This window comes from Blennius ocellaris (assembly GCF_963422515.1).
Source record: "Blennius ocellaris genome assembly, chromosome: 18".
Taxonomy (NCBI): domain Eukaryota; kingdom Metazoa; phylum Chordata; class Actinopteri; order Blenniiformes; family Blenniidae; genus Blennius; species Blennius ocellaris.
In genome coordinates, this window is record NC_137667.1 from 7,740,529 (window position 1) to 7,762,206 (window position 21,678).

At 45.9% G+C, this 21,678-nt stretch overlaps 2 protein-coding genes across 5 annotated transcripts in view; one reads left to right on the top strand and one right to left on the bottom strand.

The window, feature by feature from the left end:
* gpatch2 (G patch domain containing 2) overlaps positions 1–6,237 on the bottom strand; it is a 7,975-nt gene extending 1,738 nt beyond the window's left edge. The window contains exons 1-11 of one of the 3 annotated variants that reach the window (XR_013937016.1): positions 6,069–6,237; positions 4,965–5,208; positions 4,105–4,655; positions 3,833–3,897; positions 3,530–3,727; positions 2,927–3,047; positions 2,229–2,268; positions 2,072–2,136; positions 1,850–1,938; positions 1,052–1,385; positions 600–729 (exon numbers count right to left, since the gene is read on the bottom strand). Coding sequence is in view for 2 of the 3 variants with exons in the window: in XM_080513849.1 (XP_080369975.1) it covers positions 560–729; positions 1,850–1,938; positions 2,072–2,136; positions 2,229–2,268; positions 2,927–3,047; positions 3,530–3,727; positions 3,833–3,897; positions 4,105–4,655; positions 4,965–5,208; positions 6,069–6,118 (1,593 nt within the window). In the remaining variant the exon portion in view is untranslated. Of the gene's footprint in view, positions 730–1,051; positions 1,386–1,849; positions 1,939–2,071; positions 2,137–2,228; positions 2,269–2,926; positions 3,048–3,529; positions 3,728–3,832; positions 3,898–4,104; positions 4,656–4,964; positions 5,209–6,068 lie in introns of all 3 variants that reach the window. The other 2 variants (XM_080513850.1, XM_080513849.1) reach the window with 2 other exon arrangements.
* A 977-nt stretch (positions 6,238–7,214) lies between these two features.
* LOC308143167 (phosphatidate phosphatase LPIN1-like) lies at positions 7,215–21,678 on the top strand. Of its 2 annotated transcripts, none has more exons than XM_080513901.1 (20): positions 7,215–7,398; positions 12,861–13,064; positions 13,155–13,250; positions 14,523–14,806; positions 15,596–15,709; positions 15,802–15,925; positions 16,018–16,378; positions 16,530–16,623; positions 16,730–16,914; positions 17,008–17,101; positions 17,266–17,335; positions 17,986–18,078; positions 18,200–18,261; positions 18,348–18,480; positions 18,561–18,709; positions 19,153–19,239; positions 19,353–19,505; positions 19,587–19,701; positions 19,826–19,929; positions 20,074–21,678. In XM_080513901.1, the coding sequence occupies exons 1-20, from the start codon at positions 7,324–7,326 to the stop codon at positions 20,246–20,248; spliced, it is 2,772 nt and encodes a 923-aa protein (XP_080370027.1). In that variant the 5' UTR covers positions 7,215–7,323; the 3' UTR covers positions 20,249–21,678. The 2 variants fall into 2 exon arrangements, with proteins under 2 accessions (XP_080370027.1, XP_080370028.1); XM_080513902.1 differs by lacking the exon at positions 7,215–7,398 and adding an exon at positions 10,812–10,951.

A 21,678-nucleotide genomic window follows, 5' to 3' on the forward strand; every position in this document is an offset into this window, starting at 1 on the left:
CTCTCAAAGACACCGTCTTCCAACTGCATCACATTAAAGGAACCTAAAATTAATGAAGTCTGACCTACTAAAACCTTTGATTCAAAAATTCTTGTGCAATGTCGGACGCGAAACACTAACCATCCCCGTCGGCCCGGCTCGCGCTTTACAATCAACGGGAGCCAGTTCTCTGACATCTGAGGTAACAGACGGGATGAAGCATCACTATTATTCATTTCCTCCAACATGGAGGTTCTGGAGAGGACGTGTTTGCAGAAAGTCTTTTTTTTTTTTTTTTTTTTTTTCTTCCTTCCTTAGTTTCCATCATTAACTGCCGTCACGTCGGTAAGCCTGTGTGGAAATCCTCGGCTTCTTGCAGTTTTCCCCAATATGGAAAAGTTTTTCTTTCATCACAGACTCGGTTGCTATGACGAGCCTCGCTCCTTCCCTTCTTGTGTCTCACATGCTCAAGAGTATTCCGGACGCAAAGAGAATTTCCATCCGCGTTGCTCCTTTTTTTCGGGGCGTCTCGTCCGGGGTCTGTTCGGGGGGTGAGGGGGGGGGTTCTGACCGCGGCCGGTCAGTTGAAACCGAGACCCGTTCCTTTTGGTCTCTGCGTGGCCCGGATGGGCTCCGTGATGCCCCTTCCCTCCGGACCCAGGCCCATCCCGGGGCTCCAGCCCATGCTCTGCAGCATGCGGCTCCCCACGTTACCGTCTGCGATGGGGGGCGCGTTTTCACCGACCACTCCTGAGGAAAGAGATCACCGGTTAACACCGAGATTTTCTGCTTCTGGAGGCCGACACTGCATGAAACTACCATAAACATGTACAGCAAGGCAAAATGAGGGGGAATTATTGCAGCAGTGGGAAATTAATAAAGTCTAATTTGGATAATAAGGTGTGACATTCAGTCTCCACGTCACAATGCAGCTTCAGTTTGAATGAACGGAGTCACTCAAGTAGGAAAATTCCCCCAGAAAAGCAAACGTCATCGCCTCCGTTTCAGTCTTTGGACATTCCGTCTTTTCTCTTCCCGGAAGTCCAAAAGCGAGTCCCAAAGCCCGACTTACTGTTCGTCTAAATCCTCTTTATTTGGGACGAGGCTGCCCGGGACAGCTGGTCGGTTTGGAGAAAAACTTGTCAGGATGCACCCAGCAGGTTCTGAGCAGAGCATCTGGAGCAAACAGCAGACATGCGTGTAATGGACGTGTCAAGTCAGTCGGAGCTTTTCTGTGCCGCAGCAAGTTTGAACAGATTTGATGGGAGATTTACAAATGAGCATTCCGACTCAGGGCACGGGTGGATTTCTTTACCGTGTGCTTTTATTTAGATCCTGATATCTTTTCAGCCCGTCTTCTGTCTGGCCAGACGGCCTCAGGCCTTGCTTCTTCACCCCGTTCTCCTCTTAAAGTAAAAATAAAAAAGACTGTCCCAGAGGTACAGAGTGTGGTTCGCCTGGAATCTCTCGCTTTAAGACAGTAACACAAGTATCTAATCCAGGACCACCGCTGAGACGCCGTGATTCAAGCCAGCTGACGGCGGTCCAACAAAGCTTAGCAGGGGGAGGAAAAAAAAAAAAGAGCTAAAGTCGTGTCAAATAATGAAGGCGAGAGGCAACGTTCTCTCAATTAAACCCTTTTTAAGATGTGGAGCGGCACCTGGACTTTCCATCCCGTCCCCCCCCCCCCGTGCCTAAAAGCTGCGAGTGTGCGAGACAGAAGGTGTGCGAGGAGAGCAGACCGAGCTCCGCCGAGTGGGGGAGCAAAAACAACCCCGAGAGCCAAAAATACAATAAAAGTGACGCTTGGTAAAAAGTGCCAGATGGCGGCGCGAGGTGTGTGTGTGTGTGTGTGCGTGTGTCCCAATACCTGAGGGTGCGGTGGAACCGAGGGGGGCTGCTTTTCGCCTCCGCTTGACGTCCCCCGTGCACAGAGAGCCAAGGTGCCCGCTGGTCTGCCTGCGACAAACAACCGGAGGACAGGAGAAGACGGCAGCGTTCAGCCCCGGGCTCGGACAACCGCCACTGGACTTCCCACAATAAAATAACATAAATGGGGGGGGGGGGAAACCCAAAAACCTGTAGTCCTCACCTGCTGGCTGTTTTCACCGAGCAGCTCCTCCGATGCCCTCGGTCTGTTCGAGGGTCCCAGTGCAGCTGAGGCCAAGACGAGAAAGAAACGTTTCGACGACGAAAGAGACAATCGCGGGAAAAAAAAACTAATTCAAAATTTGGGCAAAAGCGCTCACCTGTCCGTGTTCCCTCCTCGAGCCCGAGCTGAACCACGGCCTGCGCGGGAAGGAAAGTGTAATTAAAACCTTGATGGAACGCTGCGTGGCATTTCTCCAAAGACGGGAAGTGGACGGCCATCAATCATCGTCTGTCCGCGCTAAGTGACGTGTTGTTCCGCCGCGAAAAGTTTTGCAGAAACCCCCGAGAACTTTTATTGACTTCTTGGAGACCTCAGGTACATTTTGGACTGCAGAAACATTGGCACGGTTTAATACTTTTAATTGATTAGTCTGCACTCTAACAAAACCCGGAACAATGGTTGGAAGCACTAAATCAATATTACTGCTGAAACCGACGGAGTCCGTCTGTTTGATCCATTGTCAAATAAGACGCATAGAGCATGCGGTGATCTGTGCTGCCATTTTATTTGTTTGCATATTGATTTATTGCTCATTTACACCTGTTTATTTTTGCTTTAATCAACCAAACTTTAATTACGCCAAAAGACAGATTGATTTCAGAACGAAAATGGGGCTCGACGTATTTGTCTGTTTTCACAAAAGATTTCTATAGAACCTTTACGGCTTTAAAGTGCTTTATAATAGAGCAGAATAACGAAATGAGTTACGGGAGAAAAAAAATAAAATTAATCAAACAGAAACTCAGAAACAACCATCTAAACTCAATGAAAGTTCAGAAAGAAAGAAGAACTAACTCGTGCGAGTCTTGGGCTGCTCTGCCAAGTCTTTCGTTGAAAACCTGAGCCGAGCTTCCCTGCAGCCCCGTGTCGGACCCCTGCTGGTTCGCATGGAGGCGATTCAACCTGGCGTGGAACCCTGAAGGACACAGTGCAGGATTACCGACGTGCTCGCGTTGGGCTGAGCAGTAACCGGACTGCAGGTGGCTGGTTTTGAACCCGTGAAGACAAACTGTTGAAATGAGAGTGCCGCTGGTTTACACTGTATTCTCCACACAAGCAAACTGAGGCCTGTGAATGGTGTGCTTCCAAACAAACTGCGGTGCGTTACACACACACACATATATATATATATATATACACACAGTCCGTTGCATACGATTCCAAATAAGAGATTTTCCCCATTATCACAACTTTATTTCTATAATGCCAAAAGCTCTACATGTCTGTGGGAACCGTTTGCCTCCTACTGGTCACAGGTGAGACTGCAACAACACTTATGCAATTCAAGCATATTTCTACAAGCCAATCCCTCTCAAAAACAAAATTAAATTTTTTGCCTTCCAAGTTTCTAAAAGTAAGCCCCAGCCTCACTCCCCAGCCTGCGCGACGGTACCGTACCTCTCTCTGCACCGGGACTCATGAGTGGGAAGGATCCCGTGAGGATGCTGTTGAAGACCGTGTCCGACAGATCCAGCTCCTCGGAGCCCGTCTCCCTCTCCCACCAGGGAACCACGCCGGCTATCCCGCAAGCGCCGCCTGGAGCAGAGGCGGACCCCGGCTCGCCCTCGTAGAACCAGTCGCTCTGCTCGTCGTCCCCTAGGAAGGAGACAGAAAAAGTGTCACCGTGGTTATTGTGCCGATGGATGAATATAGGAACGCGTGTAATTAGGTGAATGTAATGGCATGTGTTTGACCGCTTACCTTGTCTCCCCTCGTCATTGGTATAAAGGCCTCCGTCACTGCTGTTGCTCACACTGCTGGTCTCACTGATGAGAGAAAAAAAAAACGTCATCTTTGGAAAAGTTTGCAAAATTAAAGGAGCAATGACACCAAAATTTTTAAGATTTCATTTACTAACAAATGATGGACGAACTATAAATTATGAGTGATAAACACCCCTCTACAGCCTTACCTGTTGCAATACAGAGACACACACACTGAACCGGCCATAACGAGAAAATCAAAACACTAACCACCTGTCACTCATGTCCTCATCTGAGCCCTTTTGCTCCTCCAGCTCCATCTTGTCCTTTGAGCCTTCTATGGGAGAAGAGATGGGGTCCTCACTCTCGACCACCACCCCTTCGTCCGCGGCCTCCAGTCCCAGCCTGTGGCTCGTCAGTTTCCTCTTTTTCACCCTGTTCTTTCCTCCTCCGGAGCCCACCACACCACCTCCACACAGCTCCATGGCCACCCTGCCCTCACTGGCGCCCAGCCTATGCACTCTCCCTCCGATGCGAGCTTTGGGGACGGGTGGCGGTCCGAGCATGGTGGAGCAGGGTGGCTCCGGCTCTGCCGGTGGGTCTACGGCCATGCGCTTCACCTTACGCCGCCGCCTGAGGCTGCGCGTGCCCTCAGCTGACCCCAGGACCGCCAGGTCGTCCGGCCAGAGCGGCCGCTTGCTGCGTCCGACGTCGGCCGTGTGCGGGGTTCGCCTTTTAGGGCCGAGCTGTTCATCCGAGTCGCTGTTGTCCCGGGCATGGCTGTTGGCAGCAGAGACGCCTCCTGCGCTGGCTCGGTAATCCTGCAACACATGACACTGTGGTGAAGACCAGACAGCGATACCAGCGCTAAAATAAGAAACCTGAACAATCAAGGATGTCAGTTAAGGATAGAAGTAACACTGGTATTCACCATTGGCACACAAGATGTAAACAGATTGTTTGACACTTCATGTGCAACACAACTTTAAGACTGATGCCGTTTGATGAACTCAACTCACAGACGGAATTACTGCAGAGCACTTTTTGCAGAATGCAAGCACTCAAACATGTACGAACTGAAACCACGCTTCTGTAACCACCGGGGATTTCCTTTGGATCTCCCGGCCTACCTTATGTTCCTCGACACTGGACTCCGAACCCTCGCTGAGATGGCCCGTCTCCCACGGCGGATGAGGGTTGTCCGAGCGCCGCTTCCTGCCCCTCCGTTTCCGGGCCTGTCTCTTCAGCAGGCAGCCCACTGCTAAAGCGTGGTCACCCCCATCGCCAAAACCACCACGGGCAGCTTGCTCCGAGCTCTCTTCCAGTGCTGACACCAGGTCATGGACCAGCTCGTCCATTGTCCGGCGAAAGTGCCTAAAGGCGAAAGGAAAAAAGTTTAATCAAACACAGATTCATGAGGTATTGTTTTGCTGTACAGTTACTACATTATTGGTTTCAGATTACTGGAAAATGGGGCAGATGACCATGTAAAACAAAGATTTAAGCTTTAAATCTATTTGTACAACTCAAAAAGCTTTAACAGAAGCAGTGAAGGTTTTGTTGGGCCCTCATCATCCATGTAAAAGTAGAAACGGCGAAGCACTCTGTATAAACACATTGAATTATAGCACATATTGAACATTTATTACTTTATTGCGCCGATAGAGCCGAGTGTAGCCATTGTCAATAATCAAGATTTTAAGGATAATATGTGTGGTGGAGACGACAGCCCACCAGGACAGAAACACGGACTTTATTCGAGTGTAATGATTTTAAGTAGCTACTGAAAAGGCCACTTGAGGCCGAGAAGCTAACAGCAGTTAACTGTGTGACAAAGCAAAACATATCACATCTGCATAACAACAAACGACAATGCTGATCATTAACGATCATGCACAATGCTTACGTTTCTAAATATTAATGAAAATGTTTCTACAACGCATTTGACGACTTAACTTCTCTTAGCATCGCATGCTAACGCTCCCACGCTACTCGGCTAAATGTCCACTAAAAAATCTCAAAAGACCGCAAGAATAGACAGAGTGGCGTCGCTCCTTGTTAGTTTTAAATGCTGCCCCTCGCAAAACGAGCGTAAACAAACCGGAAACGAATGTTCTGCAGGTACTGACGAGCAGCACAGCAGCTAGCCTAGCCTGGAGCTAGCAGTTAGCTTCGGCTGTCCAGCCGGCTGATTCACAAGTGGAGTGGACGTGAACACTTTTAAGACCACCTACCAGCCAGTTCCCGCTTTGCCGATGGTTTTTAGATTAGCTGCACGGAACATTAAAGCCGCCAGATGCCGGATACCTTCAGCCAGAAACACACGGGTATATCATAGTGATAGAAAAGATTAAAAAAGCTGGATCAATGCAGGGGGACTGCACAAGCGAGAGCTGTGCTGCCTTCAGGGACCGCTGGAAATAAGGTGACTGTAGCGCACGGCTTTCCCATAAGTGTTACTATTTATTTATTTATTTATTTATTTATTTATTTATTTATTTATTTATTTATTTATTTGGAGGTAATGACGTAATGATTTGCGTCATAGAATAGCTATGTGATGTAAGCGGATGGCAGAGTTCTGTTTACAACCGAACAATTAACTATAATTGATTTGTAAACTTAAGACATTAAGTATTGTAGAATTTTTTTGTCATCTTTATTTTTTTACGATGTCTAAAATATCCGCACATGTCTGTAAATATATAATATCAAGTTTACTGACGAATACGTTTTCAAAACAGTTTTCCCTGAAGTCTCTGTAAATTATTGATGAAATATCAAGATTGATCAGTTTACATGCAGCATCTAAACGCAACTGAACGGACCACATTGTGAACAGGCGTGTATTGACCTTCATTGAACACTGGGGGGCGGTGTAATAAAAAACTGTGGTAAAGGACATGTCTTCTCTCAGCTGGGATATCAAATATATACGAAAAGGTCATCAGTTCAGACTCGTAAGTGACCGCAGTGTCATATTAATCGATGTGATCACTGGAAGACTCCTGGGTACAAGTAGGACTTGAAGTTCACTCCAGGCAACAGGTGGTCTTCTCTGAATGTAAAATGGGTAAACATAAACAACTGATGTCAGATGGTTTTTGTTTACTGAGAAATGTATGCTCCGAATGAAATCAGGAGGAATGCAAAACAAGGATATATCTGTACCAGTACATTTTGTTGTCCAACTGAGAGTTACTGGGAATGTCCATTCGGACTTTTGTCCCCTCCTCAAATGTCTAAGAAGTCAGAAGGTCTGGTGGGTGATGATGACCATCCCAGAGTCAGCTCAGATTTCTAACCAGGGGGCTCAGGTAAATTTAGTAAGACGCCGTCCACTTGCACTGGACAGTCAGACGCTTGACGTGCACTGAGAGTGAAGACAAGTCGCTCCAGAGTGAACCGTTCTTGTGGGAATTCTACAGAATTCATACATCCCTGGAAGCAGTGACAATCTGCAGCAGAGATCAGACACATTATGGAAACATGATATCTGCAGAGGATGAAGAAGAATTTGATGAGGAAGTTCAGCACTATGGCAGTGAGACCACCTGGAGCTGGGTAAAGTAACTTGAAAGTCAAGTGCATGTGTGGAAGAATCACAAACATGTGATTCATAAAAAGATTGTATTCGTTTATGTCTTTTCACATACATTTAAAAAAAAAAATGTTTATTCTACTCGAATAGGAACAACAACAAAAAAAGCCATCACGTAACTTCATATCTGGTTCTCAGAGCAGAGAGAGCGAGAGCAAAGAGTGTGTTTTAGTTAAACCCTCCTCGTATGAGATAAGGTTTTCCAAGAACAAGAGGGGAAGTTTGTTGACGGGCATGAAAGGTGACCAGCTCAGAGGAGTAATAGTTTGACAAATGAGGCGATCTTATCATATCCTGCTCCACTGCTGATTGTGCACTTTTAGATTATTTGGTGAAAACCAGTTGTATTTTTAACACACGTCGACAGCTTGTAAGTTAGGTGAGATACAACTTCACATCGACAACTTGATTTAATTCAGTTTAAACACAGCATGTCTTAGTTTCTCCTCTCTTTTTCATTTAACTCAACAATAACTGGGAAGACAATTAGAACCGTTCCCTAACAACCTTACTCATTCTTATGTCATTTCTCTCTGAATCAAAGTGTGGAAATCCAGCCATTGTTTCAGTAAAATCTCATGACTCTCAGACCAGAGCTTCAACCAATCAGCAGCCTTGAAATTCACCAGGTTTGTCAGAAGTTTGTGCAACGAATCTGTGAAACCAGCCTGCAAAGCCGAGTCAGAAGTGTTCGTACAGAGTGGAAGTGCTAATGTGTTTTGTGTAATTTTATAGGATTAATTACATTCAAAATGGAATTGGATATACGAAGTAAACCTGATGACAGTTTCGTGCCATTGTGTGAGTTTAAAAGTAAAAAAAAAAAATGCAATAAAGTTGAAAACTTAGTGAGTCATATATTGATTGGATGATGCTCTTTTACAGAATGTACAGTAAATGATAGTGGTGAGGGGCGCATGGGAATCAATCAGCTGATAAAGAGTCTGTGTTTAAAGAACTGTGGTGGCTTGAGCAGAAGCTGAAGCATCCCCTCAAGCGAAGAGAAAAACTTATATATTACTTATATTCACAGACTGACTACTGTAGTGTTTGTGTGAATGCACATCAGCGTTCTTGTGAATGCCGTTGAGTTGGTTGAGGAGATTGTCAAATAGTAACTGGCTTCTGGTGGCCTTTTGGCATCGGCCAAACTGGTCATACAACATGTTAGCAGTTGAACGGGTATCATGCCAGCGCCTGGTTCTCGATCCGCGGCACATAGGCTGAGTCCAGTCATTCCTGGCAAAGCTGCTTGTTCTTGGAAACATATCAGCGAGAGGCAGCTGTATGGCTCATATATCATTGGAGAAGGCAGTGACACTGACAGGGTGATGCATGAAGGGTCGGCTTGACTTCTTAGAAGTTCGACTTTGGGCTGACCATGTCTGTGCAACAACACTGCAGTTCCGGTCACATGTAGCAGAGTCGAGTGACGCGTATGCAAATTGATATTGCTGTAGCTTTGTATTTCTGCCATTTAGAATTATTTTCACTAAACGATATTAACTCGCCATATAAAAAAATATATGAATGCAAATAGACCCGTTTTGTAAATCTGAATACTTAACTAAGTTTCTGCAGTTGCTAATAAGTCTGCAAAAGCGACTGGCCGTATGGGACATTTTCACTGCTTTTCAGTTTTAGAGCATTAACACTGTGGTTCAAGATGCTATTTGGGTTCAGTTTCTTATCTGAGGACATTATAACATATGAACAGAGTGAGATAAGGATCAAACCACCAATATTGGGATTTACATCAGTTTACAACTTTATTATTTATTATTTATTTTGCATTTGTTTGTGAAGATATTCTGAAATGTGTATCCACTCTTACAAGTGACAGGGGAGAGAAAGTTCTTGGTGGGGCAGAGGTTTAAATTACAAAAAACAGTCTCGTGTGACAACTGAAACTCAAATTGAACTGGAGTGAAACGGAGAGTTATAAATATATTCATTTGTCTTTTTTTTGTATTTTGAACTTGCACTTGTTGAAAATCATTGCTTAGAAGGAGTCATATCTTCAAAAAAAATTAAACTTTTATCACTGCTTATGCCCAAAGTGTAAAAAAAAAAAGAAAAAAAAAAGGAATGACTCCTCTTGTGGAACCTGTTCGGTAGGAAAAACAGCCAAAACATTCACAGTGACAAAGCTGCAGGTTCCATGAAAAACAAACAAACAGCAGTTGTTTGTGACAATGGAGCATGACAAAAAGTTACCAACTTATCAGCCGTTCATTCATTGTCATACTTCAACACTTCAAGTTAAACTGCACACAGGAGAAGGTTAGTTCATTTTAATGGAAAAATCCTTGCAAACATGCTCATTTTCCCTTTTGTGGTTTTGCCCAGAAAGACCGCGTCACCGTGTGGAAATACAATTTGAGCGCAAGCTCACTTTTTGAAAAGTACAGGCCTGGTTGGAAAACAGCTGCACGTGAGCGAGGCCGTTGAACTCCAGTGATTATTTGAATGGGTGCTGGAACAACATGCATGAAGAGAAAGACTTTAAGGCATTTCAATACATTTTTATTTCCCTTGCGCCAAATAATCTCAAGCCACCTCTACAGAGAAAGTTAAGTGATGAAAAGGACAAATTCTTTTTGAACAGGAAGAAACATTCGCAGAATCAGACTCGGTGACGGCAGCTTTCTGCTCTTCCAATTCGGGGACAGAAGGAGAGAAAGGGACGGAGAGCTTATTGTAACCTTAAACATCATTAAAATCATATAACTTGAGTTACATCTTGTGCATGTTTGGCGCCAACATGGAACATATGACCCCACCAGTGTGGTGGCGCTCTCATGACCCCGTAAAGAAGCAAAACAGAGGGTCTCTGTCGCAATAACGTAAACCTGTTTGACTCTGCAGACAGCTGACTAACACTGGAATGAAGCACTTGGGCTCGGTGGTGTCGAGTAGCAGAGGAAGACGCCGCCACATCCTCCCGGTGGCTGGTGGTCAATCAGCCAACATGGCATGTGCTCCGAGGCAGCGCTGTGATTGGTCAGAAAGATCAGCTCACTGCAGCAGGCTGACTTGGTGACTTCAGAACCCGCCGTCACAGCTGCTAGAAGCGCTCACGCGCTACTGTGTATCACTCAATTATATAACGCGCCATTAAAATATACAATGTGGCATCGGCTTCTGTCACTTTTTTTGTATTTTTTTTTTTTTTAATCTACACTTTAAAAGATGCACGCGCGTCCAGTGTTTTGTTAGTTCTCGTTGCCAGTGCTGCAGACGGCACGCTGAGTTTAGTAACACCACGGCTCGACGCTGATTGGACAACGGGTCGTGACGTCAGCCCCGTGGCAGAGAGAGAGTCGCCTCGACTCAAATAGTCTGTCTGCTCCAGTGGAAGTCAATACGAGCGGCTCGGGAGGGGAGTTTTAGGACTCAGACGGTCGGATGTGAAGGAGGGACTCCTGTAATGTCGGCCGCTGCTGTCATTCATCTTTGAGGAAAGAGCCTGTCTCACTGGTGGTGAAGGTTGCCAGCATAGTCTGCTGTTAAAAGGTATGTTGTTGGTTTTTATAGTTGCATATCGCTGTGTGATGATGTGACTCTGTCGTTCCTCCATCACCGTTAGGATGTGTGACGAGCCTTGATGATCATTAATGATTTATCAGGGACATTTTCCACTGCTCTGCCAGGGTGTGTGAATCAGCTTATTTACCTCCCTGGGTTTGAGGGAAACTACCGCAGATGAGATGCGAGTGTCATTAACATGTACTTTCTCTTCTTCTCATTTGATTTTCTCTGTATCATGTATTAACAACGGTATTATTCAGAGTTAATTGGGCTGTGCTGCTGCATAAACCACAAAGAGACTCTTGTTTCAACTCATAATTTCTACCTATTTATTTTGTGCGTGTATCTTCTTATTGTGTTGAATTGCATTGCAGAGATCCCCTCCAAGTTGTTGTTGTTGTGGTAAACGAACACATGCTTCAGGCTTTGTGAGGCATCTCTGTTGTCTTTCTGCTGTAATGTGGGACTAATGAGCATCATTGTGTAAACTTTCAACATATTATCCACTGAGAGGCCCTGTCAGATTCCGATCTGCAGAGATATGTGAACGTGTCGCTTGTAAACCAATGAAACAAATGCTGGGTTCGACTGTAGGGCTTCAGTTGGATCCACTTCAACTTGTTTTCTCGTGAAACAGTGCTTTGAGACAGTGCTCTTGTTTTCGTTTCATCTCTTAAAAACCAAGCAGTCTATTTTTGGCTGAAGTTGCTCTGCAACATTTCACGGTGAATGTCCTCCTCTTGAGAGAATTGGTCCTTGTCTGCTTGCAGCATTGCAACTTGATGCCTGTGTGGGGAAGAAAAAAAAAATCATTTAATAATTAATTACAGGGAAAGGTCATTCCTCCTCAGATTCATCTGCTGCTCGACAAGTAGAGTCCCCCATCCTCAGTGAGGGCCCCCTTCTCCCTGTGCCATGTGCTCAAAGGGGATAGAAGAGAGGGGGGGTACTTTTTGGCATTGTTCCAACCCTATCTTTTCTGGTGCTGCAATAGTTTAGGGGCCCGGTGCCAAATGTCTCAAGGTCAGTTCCCTTCTTGTTTTTCAATAGCGAGCTCCAAGGAGGCTTGAGAGCCAGACAAAAGGCCACTGGCGTTTGCATCGGGACTCTAAATAATGTGTTGAGCATCTGGTGGCAGGAGAGATAGCACTATGTCAGCGATGTTCTGACTTTTTTTTTCTCTCATCCATGTATTTGATGTAGAATTGTAGCTGAAAATCTTAGTGTTGTTTTGTGATCTTCACATTAAGGAGCACAGGATTCCAACTGTTGTACAGCTGAATCCACATGATCTCATGACTGTGTAATTAGCTGCTTACCGCCATTGAAGGTTACCATGTCCCCTTTTGCTAGAGATGTACAGACCAAGCAAACTTAGTCTGTCCTTTGACCCTCCGGTGTGAGAGGAAAACAGCCGGCTAGGGTTTCCAGACATACGAGGACAGAGTGACACGGGCCGGCGGGTCAAATTTGTGGCGGGTTCTCCTGCAGTATATAGGCCACACGCCTTCACAGGAGAAGTGAAAATGAGGCTGAACAGGAAGCAGCCGCCACTTCCTCGTTTGTCTCATAGCCAAACAGAAAGCTGATTTCAGACCTGGACTTTCAGGATGACTTTGCTCCATCTCCTCAGAAGGAGAGTTACGTCATCCTTGGTTTGACTGACACACAGAAGGATTCCACAGTAGATGCCAGTGTATAAACACCTCGAGACTTAAACCGGGACTCGAGGGATGAATATTTCTGCTGTTGTCTATTTAAAGAACCCCCCCCCCCACATAAGTAATTTAAGTCGTGCTGTAAAACCTTTCTTTATGATATTAGCTTTGCTCTTGTTTCCACACTATTTCTTCCTTGTCCTCATGTCGTCTCTATCACTTTTTCACCCCCGCAGACCCGCCAGACCATGAACTACGTGGGTCAGTTGGCAGGGCAGGTGTTTGTCCAGGTCAAAGAGCTGTACCGGGGCCTCAATCCCGCCACGCTTTCTGGTTGCATTGACGTCATTGTCGTGAGGCAGCCTGATGGAACCCTGCAGTGCTCGCCTTTCCATGTCCGCTTCGGCAAGATGGGCGTCCTCCGGTCCAGGGAGAAAGTGGTGAGGAGATGGTGGTGTGATAATAGGTCGGTGTTAATGGAAGGACTCCTTCCTTTTGGTTTCTTCAGCCGTGCTCTGTTCTTTAACCAGGTGGACATGGAAATCAATGGCGAGCCAGCGGAGCTGCATATGAAGCTGGGCGACAACGGAGAAGCCTTCTTTGTGCAAGAAACACAAAATGATCAGGTAATAATCATGGATATTTATGTGCTGTGAGCAGTGGGTGAGCATTTTCACTCCACATCACTGGATCCAGACGTTTTGGGTGAACTGACGCAGCGAGACAAGTCGCTACGTGTACGGCCACTCGAAGGCGAGCGCCTTTGTCGCCCTTTTAGATTGCCTCGGCGATTCGAACCAAAACACACAATTCCTCCTCCCCCCCGGTGACGCAAACACGCCCATGTTTGCACCCGAAAGGCGTATCCTCGCCATCCGCTTCCTTACACGTCGCCACGGGAGTTTGAACAGGGTCACGCTGTGTGCAGAGTTGGCAAAGCAGCAAGGGATTTCTTTCCTTTCCTTTTCGAACAGCCGCCTTCTGTAAATCGTGCACCGCGTGCCCCAAAGGCAGTATTTACTAAAAGCAGGCATGTCGACCTACATTCAGACCAGAGCTCTTACAATGAGGATGAACCTTTTTATATTGACAATTCAATTTCTGCATGAAGTCCATTGTAAATATAAATATTCTGAATTGATCTGTGTCTCTAAACAAGTTGCTTAACTGCTCAAAGTTTAATTCTTCTAAGTGTTATTTCAGGTTTGTGTCTATGAAGCAGATGAGATTAATAGTTTCCAGGGAAGGCAGTTTTTATCCAAAGATTTTATTTTTGGGAAAGCTCAGTCACTGGTATTTGTCATGATAAATGTTATTTTTAACAATTGCCCAAACAGCAGAATGCATGCAGCCGAGACGTATAAACACGCTGTAAAGTACTGGGGCTGTGGGCCGTCTCCAACAAGAGAAGTGGGTGATTTATATTCCCCAGAGCGGTGTCAGATTCCCAGGACTGGAAGAGCAAGCAGGGGAGGAGCATTGTGCCTCGGAACTCATTTTCTTGGCACATGGGGGGAAAACGTGAGGCTCTATTGTCAACCCACAAATCGTACGGTTACACATCACTTTTTTTTTTCTTTCTTTCTCTCTAAACAGCTGCATATGCACTCACGGACTTTTTCTCTCCCCCACAAGCTTGGGGCTTTCCTAGAAAATGTTTTTTTATTTCCTAGAAGGAGAGAACTTTTTTTTTTTTTTTCCACAGAAGATTCTGTTTGTTTGTTTTGGCAGTGACTGTTCAACTTTCACCTAATCCATATATCATGAACATTAGAACTGTGATTGAGTGGGAATTATTTGTCAACTTTAATGTCTGGATGGAGTATTTAAGAAGATACTTTCTCTCATCATTTAACTGTTTTATCATTTATTGTTTTATCCCATTTCTTTTATGATAGGAAATTGTTCCTTCCTATTTGGCCACCTCTCCCATCATGTCGGACGGCCTCACACTGATGAGCTCTTCTCTGATGGGGAAGAGCTCGGGGCCTCCCGTACAGACTCTGGGCTCCTTTGGCAGCAATGGCGAGAACAGCGGCGGGATGGTAAAAAAGAGGAGGAAGAGGAGGAGGAAATCCCGGGCGGACAGCATGAGGAGGGAGGAGAGCGGGGACTACTCCGCGGATGAAGACATGTTCACCATCGACATCAGCTCAGATGAAGGGATGGAGAGGGAGAGCAGGTAAGGAATGACGGGGAAGTACGCACAAGATGTAAACACAGAGGACACACATTCCCGTGAAAGGGAAGATTTGAGAGCAGCGGCAGTGAAACGGGAGTCTTGTCGGGCAGGACTAAACGCAGCAGAGGCATGCAGTTGTGACAGTGATATATCGACGGTGCTTAAGACCATAAGGACAACAAAACCTGCTGTGCGATTCCACAGGAAATGTCCTGTCTGCACTTTGTGAAAGGGTGCAGGTTTGCTCCTGTCGGCCCGCAACGCGACTTGGCACAAGTGCAAAACGGTTCCAAATCCCACTTCATAGGAAATTTACACCTGCGGCTGTACATTGCCGGGTGCGAAGGCTGTTTTTGAATGCATGCAGCTGCCGCGCCGGATCCACGTCCCGTGACGGATTTATTTTCATCCCCGCACGTGCATTGAATTCACACTACATCTAAGCCCTGCTGCATGTGCTTGCAGTGTCAAGCAACACTCGGGTGTTACAGTACATTCACAAAGGGCCACAGCGAGCTTTGCATGTATCAAAATTGTATAAAGAAGGTAGTAACAGTGTTATGAAGGAAAGATTACCTGCCGTCAAAACCATAAAACTCTCATTGCGCACACTGTTGTTATTCCACCAACTCCAAGGTTAACTGCTCTTAAGTGTAGCAACAAGACATAATATTTTGATACAACAGGTTCGGGTTTGAAGGGTCAATGGTAAAATTACAGGCAAACGACAGCAGTGCGGTATGGAGTCGTGATGATACGCTTCAGTTTGTCTGCATGTGTCTTTTGCAGATCTTCATCTCGAGACGTCTTACGAGAGGAGACGAGCGCCAATCCAACCAGTAGTTCTTTCACTCAGGCTGGCATCTACACTCGTTCAGACGGGGAGTGGAGCCCCATTCAGAGGTGCCCACATCATTCTAACTGCCAACGCACAACTTCGTGCTGTGATTTATTTCGACTCGTACCTGACCTTCAGTCGTCGTCTCTTCTTTCAGCCCCGCAAACTCTCGTCCTACCTCCCCCAAGAGTGACTCTGAGCTAATCACCAAGTCATCAGATGCAGATAATCAGAATCCAGCCATGCACTGGGCCTGGGGAGAGCTGCCACAGGCCGCCACGGTACTATAGTTTCCTTTTTATGCTGTTTTTTGGGCATTTTAATGTTGGATTTTCACTCATATCATCTCATCTTCTTCACCTTTTTTTTTTAGCCGTCTTTCCTCCAATTGAAGCATGAGACAGCGCCGCTTAGTCCGGTATCCATCCCCGTGTCTGAGAACACACACTTCCGCGTGATCACCCACGAGCCGTCAGAACAAAATGCGCCCTGCTCTGGAATCTCAGCTCTCCAGCTGCTGATGCCGGCGGAAACGGTAACCACACAGGGGACGGTAGTCACAGAGGAAACGCTGGTGTCAGTCGGGATGGAGTCCACGGCGATGGAGTGTTCGACGGTCACTTCAGAGACGCAGGTCACAGCAGCTGGCGATGCAGCGGCTCGAATGATGGCTGACATGGAGGACTCGATGCCTCGTCCACCAGCCAAGACAGACTCTCCGTCCAAAAAGAAGGGTGAGAACTGTTATACTAAAACATTTTTTTTTTTTTTTATACAATTTTCAAACTCCTTTTCCTTCTTCATAGAATCAACTAATCTGAAAAAGCAACAATGCAATAAGGACAGACTGCTGATGTTATTAATTGTTTTTTCCCCTCGCTGCAGACAAAAGGAGCCGCCATCTTGGTTCTGATGGAGTCTACCTTGATGACATCACAGAGCTTGAGCCGGAAGTAGCAGCGCTTTATTTCCCCAAGAGGTTAATTGACTGGAAACAAATGAGCCAGAATCCTGTTGAGTTGTGTAAAAAGGTCTGTTTCAATCAAACTGTCCCTCGTCCCCACCCCCCCCCCCCACCCCCGTAGTGACGGTGGCGCAGCAGTGAGGAGCCTCTCTGACCCGGGTCTGCACGGCACCAGCTTGTCTCCACAATCCGTCAGCTCCGGAGGGGACAGTGGTGTGGACAGCTACTGCGACAACATGTCTGACCTGCCGTCCATCGCCATATCGCTGTGCGGCGGACTCACCGAAAACAGGGAGATCACTAAAGGTGCAAAATGACACACGCGCGAGTCACACTTTGCTGGAGATGGAGTGAGCTGGCAAAGCTCATTGTGTGTTTGTGTGTGTTTTTCCTTTCCAGAGCAGTTTTTTGAGAAGATCATCTCCTACCCACAGTTCATAGAGAACCCCTCCATCATCGATGACCCCAACTTGGTTGTTAAAATCGGCTCAAAGTAAGGCATTCTCACTGCCTGGAGTAAATAAACAAAACCACAACTATATTTTACACACTCACAAAAACGGCAACATCTAGAGTTCTGCCAACACATTTGCCCACAAAGAGGTTATTTTCTGTATTTACACAGCTAATAAAAATCCATTTTGTTGTTTTCTTCAGATACTATAATTGGAGCACTGCGGCTCCTCTTGTGCTGGCGATGCAGGCCTTCCAGAAACCTCTGCCTAAGGTAAACAAGATACACACATGGCATACATACTGATGACACTGTACACTGCTTGTATTTCACGAGTACATGCCCCCTGCTGGACAAAATCTGCACTGCATCTCGTTTCTGCAATTCTTTTGACATTGTAGTGTAGCACGTCTGTTGTGCGTGATCTATAAACCCACATGATGTTTACTAGCTGTGAATCAAGGCGAGAGTCACGTTGCGCTACAAACATCCACTGGATTTGTTAAGCTCTGGTTAAATTGTTGTCCTTCTGTGTTTTTCTCCTCCTAATATTTTGCCACCCCTTCTGTCCTCATCCATCTCCATCCATCATCCACCAGTTCTCATGCCTTAATTATATTCACTCGACTTTAGAGTTCCTTCTGTGTTGTCTGACGGGCGTCTTCAGTTACAGTTCTGTATGTCAAGTCTATTTTCGGCTTTCTTGTTTTCTCATCTCCTATTCCCTTCATCTGCTTTTCCCTTCTCCTTCGTGTTCCCAATGCCTTCTATCTGTCCTCCTCTTCAGTTTCTCCATTTCAGCCACACACACAATCCTCTTTATTTGAGTATTTCTGTTCTTATTTGTTGGGTTTATTTCGTTTTTTTAAGTGTGTTTTTTATCAGCTTTGTGTTGTGTCTGGGTTGTGTTTGCTCTGCTTCAGGCTGCAGTGGAGAACATCATGAAGGAGAAGATGCCGAAGAAAGGAGGGAGGTGGTGGTTCTCCTGGAGAGGAAGAAACAACAGCACCAAAATGGTAACCTCTTCTTTATTTCTATAGTTTGCGCTCAGCTTGCTGAATGCAGACGATGCAGAAAAAACAATGATATGTTCTTGTGAAAATTGCTGATTAAAGGAGTGTCAACCTCCTCTTGCAGGATTCCGTGTCGGAGCGTGGCGCCTGCGGCTCGGCTGAACAGCTGGAGAAAATGTCAATCAGGTAACGTCATTTAAAAACAACCCGACGCTCATTATTTAATGTATGTCTTTCAACATTTAACAGTCCATTTATCTGTCTGGTGACAGACACAAAGAAGAGTCGTCTTCCAGCGACGAAGACCACAGGAATCAGAGCTCCTCCTCCATGCATTCAGAGCCTGGACTCCCATCGGGGGGCGTGTCTTATAAGAAAACACTGCGGCTCACGTCAGAGCAGCTGGTGAGGACAAGAGTTTGGACGCGGTAGAACAAAGCCAGTAATTTGGAGTCTGTTTAACGAACGGTGCTCTGTGTTCGCAGTCGTCCCTTCAGTTGCTGGACGGTCCGAACGACGTGGTGTTCAGCGTGACCACGCAGTACCAGGGAACCTGCCGCTGTCAGGGCACCATCTACCTCTGGAACTGGGACGACAAGATCGTCATCTCCGACATCGACGGGACGATCACCCGGTGTGTTACATGTGTACCGATGGTACTCCCACTACATATTCAAACTGTGCAGCGGCCGTACATCTCAGTGGGCTCAGAGGCAGACTCATCTGTATGCCGTACACCTCGGGGCCCGAATGACTTTTTAATGACTTTTTTTTTTTTCTCTCTCTCTCTCTCTCTCAAGACGAAATAATCTCCTCACATCGGTATAATTCATTTATTCACTTTCGATTAGCAGTCAATTTACTGTTTCCGTCTCCAGAATAAATCTGTGCTTTCTATGCATGATAATAGTAATAAAGAGGCAGCAGGTGGTCAGCCCAGTCCAATTAATCAGGCATTAAATCTCTTTTAGGCCCGGATAGAGAACACTGTCAAATTTTATACGTCGGGAGGGGTTTTTGTAGAATAACATTTTCCGTGGTTCCTGACGCTGCAGTCCTTCTGTCACTTGATTCCAGATCAGACACGCTGGGTCACATCCTGCCCACGCTGGGGAAAGACTGGACACATCAGGGAATTGCTCACCTCTACCATAAAGTCAGCCAGTAAGGACCGCCGCCAACACAAATCTATTCCATTTGTGACGACAAGTTGTGATTACCGCAAGATGATGATGGGTGTTTGTTGACGTCACCTTCCCATATGTTCTCTCCTTTAGAAACGGCTACAAGTTCCTGTATTGTTCAGCTCGAGCCATCGGCATGGCCGACATGACCCGAGGTTACCTCAACTGGGTCAACGAGCGAGGTACCATGCTTCCCATGGGGCCCGTCCTCCTGAGCCCCAGCAGTCTCTTCTCGGCTCTGCACAGGTATTTCATCCTCCCGCATGTCGACTCGCCAGTCGGCTCAGGTGCCAGAATAAATGGGTGGGAATTACTGTTGATTTACAGGGAGGTCATTGAGAAAAAGCCGGAGAAGTTCAAGGTGGAGTGTCTCAACGATATCAAGAACCTCTTCTACCCCAACACCCAGCCGTTCTACGCCGCGTTTGGCAACAGACCAACGGTACGTCCACATAAACTGGTCGACGACATCTTTCGCCAACACAAAATATGCACAAATGTGCACTTTTTCCCCTTCGAACTTTACATTTCAAAACTCACTTCGTCTTTGTTTTTTCCATCTGCAGGATGTGTATTCCTATAAAGAAGTCGGAGTTCCACTGAACAGGATCTTCACAGTGAACCCGAAAGGCGAGCTGGTGCAGGAACACGCCAAAACCAACATCTCGTCGTAAGTTCCACCTCGTATCCGCATCCTCTGCCCTGGGGGGGAAACGGGGGGAAACCCCCCCCCCCCCCCCCGATGAAAGCTTTGCGCTCTCGGTTTGAGGATCGCCGCTCACGATAACGGCTTCCTCTCTAATATTGTCCTCAGCTATGTACGCCTGGGCGAGGTGGTGGACCACGTGTTCCCCCTGAAGATGAGAGCGTCCTCCTCCGACTTCCCCTGCTCGGACACGTACAGCCACTTCACCTACTGGAGGGAGCAGCTCCCCCGCGTGGAGCACCATGGGACTCCCCCTCCACACACTTCAAGCCCCGGCAGCTGACTACCCGTGGCCTGCTGAGCTGCAGGACCAGCACTGACTGACTGGTGACGAGTTCCAGATGTGACAAAGATCCGACGGTTACCTGTATCTAGTATAACGCTGCAGATGTTTCTAGAAGACGGAGCACTTTTTGTTAGTGCACATCAAAGAGTCACCCCTGGGTAGACCAATCGGCTGTGATTAGTCTTAACGCACAATGTAAGCGCACTTTTATCAATGGATGGCCTCTGTGGGCATCGGGCGAAATGTATGTACACGAAAACCGATAGTAATTTATTCAGGCAGCTTAGCATATGTAATATGTACGAAAGAGTGTTTTTCTATTTATCCTGGCGGTTGCATCCTGCATTTCACAGACACTTCAGCCGAACAGACACAAAGAGAGCAAGTTATTCAGACTTGTGCCAAATGCTCCACATAGATTTATTTTTTTACCCCCAATTTTTTTAAAGACTTGGACATGATGCAAAATCAACTCGATATGCCTGCAATCTAGTTTTATTATACATGTGTCTGTGTGTGTGTGTGTGTGTGTGTGTGTGTGTGTGTGTGTGTGTGTGTGTGTGTGTGTGTGTGTGTGTGTGTGTGTGTGTGTGTGTGTGTGTGTGTGTGTGTGTGTGTGTGTGTGAAAGAGAGATATGATACTCTTTAAAAGAAATCATGTCAGTATTAGGTATAGTACATTAAAATGTATAACGGTGCAAAACAATCCATGTAGCTTCCTCAGCTAAACATATATTATTGTATAGACTTTGAAACAAATGTTCATTGTTGAGGAAAAATCTGAAAGAGAACAAAAAAAAAGCACATTTTAATATCCATAAATATTCAAAAAGAAATATGGAGTTATATATCCTTTTTTTTTTAAATCCAAAGCACCATACACATGTGTGAGAATGAATGTTTCTGTGGTAGCTTTTGTAAACTATATAATATATCTATCACAGTTAAGAGTTTGCTGGATATTTTATAATAGACTGACGAATACTGTAAAGGAATTGTAGCATACACGTATCTGAGCGAGTGTAACAGTATATGCCTTCGAGAGAACAATTGGCCAGAGTATTGGTGGATATGTTTGAGCTTTCCTATCAGACAGACACCAAAAGGGATCATCATGTCCTTTAATATGAATTCATACACATTATAGGAGTAGGGACTGTTATAATTCTGACCTGCTACATAAATCAGCATGCATATTGTGATTGGAAGCAGACAAGTAGCATGACAGTGGGGCGTTAGTAAGATTTATGAGCAAAGGTTGATATGTATTGGTTTGATTATCTGTTTATTCTTTCCATGAAAGAGTCAAGATGGCCTAAGATTTCATTTTGCCTCAACTGTGAACATGATCAAGAATTCATTCTGTTCTCTTGATGCGTTCTTTTATGTTGTAAACGAACTCATTAAAATCACTTTGGTGCTGCAAA